Source organism: Sinocyclocheilus rhinocerous, unplaced genomic scaffold (genome assembly GCF_001515625.1).
Source record: "Sinocyclocheilus rhinocerous isolate Xijiao unplaced genomic scaffold, SAMN03320098_v1.1 scaffold24, whole genome shotgun sequence".
Taxonomy (NCBI): Eukaryota; Metazoa; Chordata; class Actinopteri; order Cypriniformes; family Cyprinidae; genus Sinocyclocheilus; species Sinocyclocheilus rhinocerous.
Genome location: NW_015647124.1, coordinates 923,771 through 933,199, shown reverse-complemented (window position 1 = coordinate 933,199; position 9,429 = coordinate 923,771). Strand labels below are relative to the sequence as shown.

The following is a 9,429-nucleotide window of genomic DNA, read 5'->3' as shown; positions in this document are numbered from 1 at the left end:
CTCTTATGCATCCGATGTTTGAAGTACTAAAATGTTAGTGGTTTTGTATGAGATACAATCTGAAATTTCTATACAAAATCATAGGATCATTTAAAACAAGTCACAATTCAATTCATATTGAAAGTAAAATAACAAGCGGACAAAACCCGACAAATAACGTGCTTCAGGTGACACGATGTTTAAAAATAAATCTCTTTAAATATTTAAAAAAAAAAAATCCTAGTCAGAGGCGAATAAAAACAGATCATCTTACATTCAAGTGCCTTGATCATAAATAATTCATAAATCTCAACCTCTCATTTTCCCACACCTGGACAACGGGGAAAACGCAAAATTTCAACAACATGGACATCTGTAAATTTATAAATGATGTATTGATATAACTGCAGCAATTACATATTTTGGCAGCTTCGTTTAATCTCGACAATCTCATTCTGTGCTATTTTTGCTTCATTTATTCCAGAACGCTAATTTACAGGCCTTCATATATCTATTTTCCCTCGCGTTTATTATTAACAATATTATTAAAATTGCCGTTCATATGGTTTTGAATAAGCTATGTACCATGTTATTTGTACCAAACCTTCTTAAACCGAGAACAAGCGTTATTACCTCCATTCTACCGACATCGTAATTTAAATATCGACATTCTAAATATTTCTATAAATCATTCACAAAACAGCAACACTTTGGTCTTTTCATAAATCCTTTATTACAAGCACATTGTAAAAGATCTGAAAAAGTTGAAAAGCTACTGAATTATAACATGGGAGTCAGTGGGAGTAAAACACAGTCCTTTCAAACACACTAAAACACATGAACACCGTAAAGGAAAGCACCTTCACAGGTTAGACAGGTGTCAACACGGAATGGAGTCTCTCTGGCTCTGTTTTCCCGATTTCAATCACATCATCTGAGGTCTGGGCACAGGATCCTGGTGGTGCGGGGGATACCAGTGCCCGTAATTGTTCATATAATTGCTGGGATGCATGGGTGGCACTTTGTTGGCCATAGAGGCCTCCCAGAGCTGAGACAGACCCGGAGAGCAAGGAGAGGATGAGGAGGTGGTGTGAAGCAGCTCCCCTTCAGGTCCACTGGAGCCATGCTTCATTATCTTCTTATACTTGGAGCGCTTGTTTTGGAACCATATTTTCACCTTCAGTAAACAGAACAGAAAAAAAGAACATTAAAATACTTGCAACAAAAACGGAGGCCACATTTTTTTTACAATCGCTTTTAAGACATCAGAGGTCTATTTTTTTATGATATTGACAGCTTGAACAGTCTTTGTTGAAACGGACTCAGTGACATTGCTGCGTTTCATTACACACGTACTAAGCAATTGTTCCGCCCTGCCATTTTTATGAAGGCAGTGAAGCATGTGTCTGACAACAACAATCACAGCGTAAAAAATAGGTTGAAATTTTGTTGAACTGAAATGACTTCCAGAGAGCTTGTTTGGCAGATTCTGATAAAATAATCAGAAATACATTTAGCATTGGAGTTAGTACATATTGATGCTAAAGCCACCCACAAATATTTAAAGGGATAGTTCACTCAAAAATGAAAATTCTCTCATAATTTATTCATCCTCAAACCTGTAGAAGTCTCTTTCTTCTGTTGAACATAAAAGAAGATCATTTGAAGAATGCTGGTAGCCAAACAGTTGCCGGTAGCCACTGACCTCCATAGTATGGAAAAAATATAAATGGAAGTCAATGGTTACTACCAACATTTTCAAAGAAACTCATACAGGTTTGGAACAACTTGAGGATGATGTAATGATGACAGATTTGTCATTTTTGAGTTAACTATCCCTCAAAACTATTTTTTCATGCACTGCTCAAAAAAATTCTGTCATTATTTACTCACTTCAGCAGCACTTACATACACCAAACGTGACAGTTTTATTCCTATCTATATTCTGAAGGTTTTTACAGAGGGGTTTGTTCATTCATTGGATTTATATAATATACTGTTATTATAAAATTTACTGTTATACATATTTATATATATTTTACTTTAAAAACAGTTTCTGTATTTTCTGATATAAGGAGTGATCAAAATTGATATTCAAATCCCCTCAGTTAAAATCTTTGGCTCTAATATGTCAACAAAATGAAATATAAATGTTCACATTTCTCTTCTGGAAATTAATTCAGATTTCAGAAATAATGCCTAATTTGCATACTTAAACAACATGTCAGAAAACACAAAACAACTTTCTTAATGTACTGTTACTAATATCTATTGGTTAAATTTTCACCTGTGGTTTTAAAACTTGTTGATTTATTTTAATGTATGAACAGATGGTTATGGTGGGGAGAGTATTCTGGAATTACAATATAACTTATAGCTTTAAATGCATTTATTTCACTGCGAATACATTGGCACACAAATGTTTGAGAAGTGTCCTTTAATGATGTGGGAGTTTACGGTTCCTTTGCCAGAATGTGCACTCAATTTAGAAACACCTTGGAGAGCGAGACCCGAAATTGTGCCTTCGGAAGAATTCAGCTGAACGCCTGCACGAAGCCACACTGCAAGGCTGAGTCAGAGAGCCCACCTAAAGGAGTTTCCATAACCTCAGACAATCAACAGCTATGCAATGGGTTTTTACACAATGTTATTAGTTTGGCTGTCAACAGATTTAATAAACACGCGTAAAAAGGATTTTCTGTTTTATTTCCAAAGATCGGTTTGCCAAACAGCTTTCATGGTGAGGTGATGGATTCCAGACCTATGTTATATGTGCAAGGAGGGACTTGGAAAAGCCAAAAGCGTGTGCTGTGTGGCACTTGTTTATGTGCCTTCAATCACATTTATGGATCAAATGGAAGCTGGCACCTATATATGCTCTGGATTTCAAATCGTTGCCGCCAATATTGCATACACTTTGTATCACTGTAGTAGGTTTGAATTATGCGTTTGCAACCACTGTCTGAGGTGAATGTGAGAGGCATTCGTCAACCTATGACAGGAACACTTAGATGCGCTTTGATGAAAACCAAGCCGTAATCAGACAGGAAACTCCTTATAGCTGAGAGACAGACTGAACTCATTCTCCATGGCCGAAAATGTGGTGCAACCTGTCACACGCAGGGCAGCAAGTGTATAACGTAAATGGAGAGGGAGGGAAAGAAACGAAGAAGGAAGGCTGTGAATGAAAAACCGAGCAAGAATGATGGGAAGGCTTACACTATGTATGCCATGGGCAATATAGCTGCACCCAGGCTTATGTTTGGTTTCCATTTTATTTCCACACTCATACACATTTCTGATGCATGCATCAATATTTTACTGTTCATTCCTGTATGTGTGTGTCAACAAGAGGGATTTATAAAAATAAATCAATGTCCAAAACACCACCCAACAGGAACTCATTAATGGGCGTGACATCAACATAGCAAGCACAGGCATATGACTTATAAATCAATTAGCTTTCCCTAAGAGAACGCATTCAAAACATACACACTGAGCAAATGGGATATTTAAAATGGGATAGCAGATGGGTTTTGCTAAAATACACTAGAGAAAGTGAGTCTAGTGTGCTAACTTAAAAATTAAAGTAAAGGTCGGATTAAATGAAATCCTCACTTAGCTTTAACAATACTGAAACAAATCAGCCTACTTGCGTCTACATGACACAAAGCACATAAATGCTCAGAAACCAGCAATGACTGACTCATCATGGTCTCATCCAGTACGATACGGAGTTAAAGCCTCACCTCAGCGTAATTACTTTCAGATAGATTTGCAGGTATTTCAGCACTTGAGCCTCACAAGAATGCATGCATTTGATTGTATTAAAATATCAAACCAAATGGCATTTGCAGTTGCAAGTTACACTAGACCTTTATCACAGAAGTAAGTTCACTTTAAATCAAATGGGGTTTTGGTGATTTTTAGTGAATGTATTAAGTCCTCTCAAGTTCACACAGGCGTCCTATCAGAGTAACCACAAGCATAGTTCATCACATCAACATTAACTACACTCTCAGAAAAAAAGGTACAAAAGCTGTCACTGGGGCAGTACCTTTTCAAAAGGTACACTTTTGTAAATTTTAAGTACTAATATGTACACTTTAGGTACTAATATGTACCTTTAAGGTACCAATATGGACTCTTTAGATACAAAAGTGTGCCTTTTGAAAATGTACCGCCCCAGTGACAACTTTTGTACCTTTTTTTCTGAGAGTGTATGAATATATTCCAAGTGTACAAATACTTTTCAATAACCAAATAATCTCAAAGCTAACAAAAGTTTGTTTTCTTTGTAAGGGTGTTATTTCTTTATAAATCCCACTCGTTTTGATATTTTGCCTTTAAAGCAGTTACTTTATAATATTAATAATAATCCTTTAAATTTATATGATCAGTGAGGTGTCTAAATATTTTTGAGACAACCCTAAAACAACATATAAAATGGAAAAATGCTAAAATGCACATTTCTTAACAAATTAGGTTTCCCAGTGGTCCCAGAAGGGCGCCCACCAAGCTAACAAAATATGTTCTATAATATGTTCTGAGCTTTTTGCAAACATTAAGTTATGAAAATTCAAAACGTCCCGTTTTTAAAATGTTCTTAAAACTTTTTTTTTCTCTAAAAACGTCATTAAGGGAAATTCCATTTGATCATTTTGCATATATGGGAACGTTACTTTTGAATGTTCTCTGACCGTTCTGAAACTTAAAATGTAAAAGAATGTTAGAAGAACATTCAACTTAAAGGGTTTCAGAAAAACATCACAGGAATGATGTACAGATAATGTTTTTGTGCTAAAGTTTTGAGAACATTAGATAACAGAACGAACGTTCTATTAATGTTACGTTTGTTCATAACTTTGAGCGAACACTGCCAGAACGTAGAACGTTCCCCGTTAGCTGGGCAAATGACAAATGCCATTATGCCGACGTCACCCTGAGGTTCTTCAAAAGATCATACTGTATATAACCTAATAAAATGTAGCCAAACCCATAATCTTGTTCCGCATCTGCTCTCAGAAATGTGCAATTCGTCCTGCCGTACTACTAACTGAAGACTAGGCCTCATACCGATCAGGAAGAACATGCTGCAGTTGTATGGTCCCAAACAGAAGTGGAGATGCTGGACATTTACCTGCGTTTGCGTTAGTCCCAGTTTGGCGGCTAGATCGGCTCGCTCGGGCAGCGCGAGGTACTGGGTCTGCTGGAAGCACTGGTGCAGCGCCTGAAGCTGAACACTGGAGTAAATGGTTCGCGGTTTGCGGATCTTCTTCCCCTTGCCATTAAAGCGAAGTTCACCATTCTCAATGACCGCTGGCTTTTCGTGGTCTTCAGGCATGCAAACGAAATAAAACGACAGCGTTATGACACAGTAAACGCTTTGGATAAATGTCTTCAAACAAGCAGGTTAGGCTACTAGCCTACTCTGTGAGAGAACTCGTAAATTATGACGCACTAAAGAGCTGTAACTGTCTGTTTGATTTACAATGGCCAAATAGGAGATTTATCAGGTGTTTCAGGGGGAACATTAATGGGTCATCATTTAAGATCAGGAAACCATAATTAACGTCGCTTTAAAGTTAAATTTACGTTTGTGTAGCTCTGTCGATGAATTGCTACAATGTGCAATGTTTATCTCGATATTAATTTTATTGTCTCTAAGAATAGCCTTACGTTACGTATAAGAATTAAACGTTTTAATGTTGCCTTTAAATCAAGTTTGAGGCCCACCAGGAAAAACGAGGTTAAGTAAGCTTAAAAACACAAATCCCTCCAATAAGCTTAAGAAAGAAAAACACATTTTTGCAAGAAAGTTGTTAAAATAAAAGATCAGGGCCTTGCAATACACACACTTGTTGTGTTTGCCATTTGCAACTGATTTACCCGAGTTCACTGTAACTCTTGGTCTTTAAAATTAATTAGACCATATGTGTGTGTGTGTGTGTGTGTGTGAATCTGGTATTTATTTAAAATGCTGTGCGCATTAATTTAGCTACTGCTATAAATGCAATAAATATGTATTAGGCATAAGCCATGGCAGACATTAATCAAATAATGAAACACGCCTGCATAAAGTACTTCTTTATTTCCATTACATTTTCTATAGAAAAAATGCATTAGCAAACATGCAGAATCTTTTAGGAAACACGTCGAAACCTCACATTCTGATGTTTTATGAAGATACTCACTCGTTTCCTCAGCTCTCGTGTGCGCCAAAGTACTGCTGTGGTTGTTTGGCTGGTAAGGCATGTAAGCACCCGGAGCAGGAGCGCTCACCGGCCCGGGGTAGGCGTATCCCAGCGGCCGACTGTAATGGGACGCGGTGGAAGGGTAGGGAGCATCGTGCTGACGGTGTCCGCCTGCGTGCAATCCATGTACTGGGTAAATATTGTGTGCGAATCCGGATAAATGCTGCTGGTTGGTTGCAAGTCCGTGGCCGAACTCTAAAAATGCTGATTTGGAAGGATCTGAACTATTCAGCGTATCAGGCATGAAACTCATAGACATCATTAACAGTCAAGTCCATAAAGCCCGACGATGGTCTGAGTGCTGCATTGAACGTTCACTGTGCACGAAAAAGCCCTTGAACCGGACCCATCCCAAAATAACCTGGGACAAAACAAACAACCACGAATTTCTAAATGAAAACCTATTTCCCAAAGTCACTACAGTGAATCTCATAGGTGAAAACGAGTTTATCTTGTTCAAATCATGACAAAACCGCCGCAATATCCAAGTCACCTCGGTCTCGCGGTCCTGCGTTTTTCTGACTGACTCGCGCTCCGCGAGAGCGCGCGTTGATTGGTGTGTCACGCGACACGTGAGCGCTAAATGAACTTGATGAGCATTTGCTATCGAATTATGCTGGGCCCTGATATCGATCATATCACATAATAATGATCTTCAAATTAAACACAACCTTTATTGTATTGTATTATATTAATAATAGAAATAAATGAATTATTTTTACGATTAGGCTATACAATCTGCAACCAACGACCATAAAACATAAAATAACGAAGCAACTTATATTAAACATATTAATGAGTGTCAGTACACTCTAAAAAATGCTGGGTTAAATATAACCCAGCGCTGGGTTAAAAAGGGACAAACCCAGCTATTGGGTTGTTTTGACCCAGCAGTTAGGTTGTTTTGACCCAGTGGTTAGGTTGTTTTGACCCAGTGGTGGGGTTCAAAACAACCCAACCGCTGGGTCAAAACAACCCAATAGCTTGGTTTGTCCCTTTTTAACCCAGCATTTTTTAGCGTGTATATTAATGCATGCTTCCGTTAATGCATTTCAGTGTATATTGGTGGCTTCAGTCACCTTAAAATGTGAGTATGTGATTTTTCTTGGATACACTAATTGTAGTTGTATGCAGTGATTGATTGCTTCCAAAACGTTTCAAAAATAGAAAACTAAACTAAAAACTAAAACTAAACATTCAGAAAACTAAAATGATTGGAAGTTTGTTTGTTAATCCATTCCATTCCTCCAGTCCAGTTTTTGTTTGTTCCAGTACACATATTCCTGCTGCTTTTAGCGAGTGGACCCGCAAATAAAAAAAAAAAGAAGAAACGGAATTGTTCTCTAAAATAGTTGTTATGCTGGTAATAAAGTATTGGATACAGCGATTATTCACATTTAAAATACTAATTGTATACAGGTCTACACATAAATAGCCTATCGAATGAGCTGGAGTGTGTGAGCTTTTTTGGAAACTAAAGTTTAAAATATCTACGTAGAATTTAGGTTTTATATTAATTATTTACAGTTATTTAAGTTTAAAGGTCTGGGAAATAAGTCAAAAAGAGAAAAAAATCCGGTAAATTTCACATGTTAAACAATCAATACTCAAATGAGGAAAAACGTTGTTAAAAAGACAAAAGAAGACAAACGGACTAAACTATTTAAAAGGTATTTTAATCAATAATTGCATACTAGGATGACTTTTTTTCTATTACTTTTAAAATCGTCCAAGTTGGCAAAAAGTTCCTTTAATTGAAGGATCACCATACAGCAGCTGTTTTCGCTCATCTGACCGTGAAATCACAAAATGCAACCAAAAACTGATATTTAGCTTAACTGATAAACAGTTGTAAATAAATACAGGTTTATTTTAAAAAAGTGTTTAAATAAGAAGTGAACCCGTGACCTTTAAAGATGAAATCCTAAATTAACCCTGGTTTTTACTGGGTTCAGATGTGTGTTTAAGAGTTTTTTTTTTTTTTTAATAGATAAAGATGTAACAGCCTGTGATGTGGACTCACCTTATGCTATCAAACACGTCGGCATGGACATATTTTTAACTTAATTTGATAATCACGAGCCAGAGAATAAAGCAAAATAGGCTAAATTGTTCATTAAGCTATAGGTATATAGGCTATAAATGTATAAGAAATGAAGTCCAGATCCGCTTTGAGGATCAGACTATAATATATAGGCTATTGCAAGCGGTATCTAAAAGTAAAATTCAATGAAGATATGCCCATAATGTGGATAACTATTTTTAAAATGTGAATATAACGAATAATAAAATAATTCAAGGAATCCCCTCAGTGATTTTTATTTTGTGACATGGCGTTTTCTTGGAACAGTCAGTAAGAGTGGAGCTGCTGTTTTAGGCGGGAGAATGAAAGCGCTTTGAAATCCCGCTCATACAGTCAGAGCCTGACACACCGACAACAACCAATTCAGACGCACATTCTGACAGAATTATTTTAAGCTCTTTGTAAGAGACATTTGATATGATATTATTAGTGGTATAATTAAATTTTTTGTTTGAATTCAGGCCTAGCTATTTAGCGGAACACGGAGAGACGGGATGAATAGCAAGAGTCAGCTTAACCAGTTAAAAATTAACTACGGGGGTGAAATGATTCTGACCACATGAGGTGTCAGTAGATGTTTTAGTTCTCTGTGTAAAAATTAAATTCAAAAAGAAACTAAAATCTCATTCCCGGATTTGTGATCATATTGGGTGTTAAATGACAGAACTGCTGCTTCTTTAGTTTAATTTGATATGTAGCCAAATATCCACACAAGAAAAAAAAAATAAAATAAAATATCATCAGGGTTACACCTTCTAGTATACAAGACCCACACACCCATAAACAGAACAGTATGTTATTCATTTATTTATTTATTTTAAGAGTTGCACATTTGGTTTCCTCTACTCAATTAAAATGTTTCATACCATTTTGAATAAAAAATGAAAATAGGGTGGGTACCTATGGGAGATCATATAATTAATTATTTTAACAAGAATGTGGTTTGATTTAGTGATAAGTAGATTTAATTCCAAATAAGGGAATTTCATTTAAAAAAAGACATATTTGATCAAGAGAGTTAGACTTATTTGTGCAGTGAAGTGTGCATTTCTGTGTAAACTGGGAAAAAATTGAAACCTAAGAATGTTTAACATCCAAGTTAACTGGTTTTAT

At 36.4% G+C, this 9,429-nt stretch overlaps 1 protein-coding gene across 2 annotated transcripts; it reads right to left on the bottom strand.

The window, feature by feature from the left end:
- Positions 1–724: 724 nt before the first annotated feature.
- On the bottom strand, positions 725–6,774 carry LOC107708902 (homeobox protein Dlx4b-like). Of its 2 annotated transcripts, none has more exons than XM_016513264.1 (3): positions 6,147–6,774; positions 5,120–5,313; positions 725–1,156 (listed from the first exon to the last, which is right to left on the bottom strand). In XM_016513264.1, the coding sequence occupies exons 1-3, from the start codon at positions 6,493–6,495 to the stop codon at positions 905–907; spliced, it is 795 nt and encodes a 264-aa protein (XP_016368750.1). In that variant the 5' UTR covers positions 6,496–6,774; the 3' UTR covers positions 725–904. The 2 variants fall into 2 exon arrangements, with proteins under 2 accessions (XP_016368750.1, XP_016368751.1); XM_016513265.1 differs by having other exon boundaries at positions 6,174–6,774.
- Positions 6,775–9,429: the final 2,655 nt, after the last annotated feature.

Coding starts and splice junctions, on each gene's coding strand:
- LOC107708902 (XM_016513264.1), bottom strand. CDS start 6,495: ATGATGTCTATGAGTTTCATGCCTGATACGCTGAATAGTTCAGATCCT. Junction 5,314..6,146: donor TCTTCATAAAACATCAGAAT/GTGAGGTTTCGA, acceptor GCATGCCTGAAG/ACCACGAAAAGCCAGCGGTC. Junction 1,157..5,119: donor TGGGACTAACGCAAACGCAG/GTAAATGTCCAG, acceptor TGTTTACTGAAG/GTGAAAATATGGTTCCAAAA.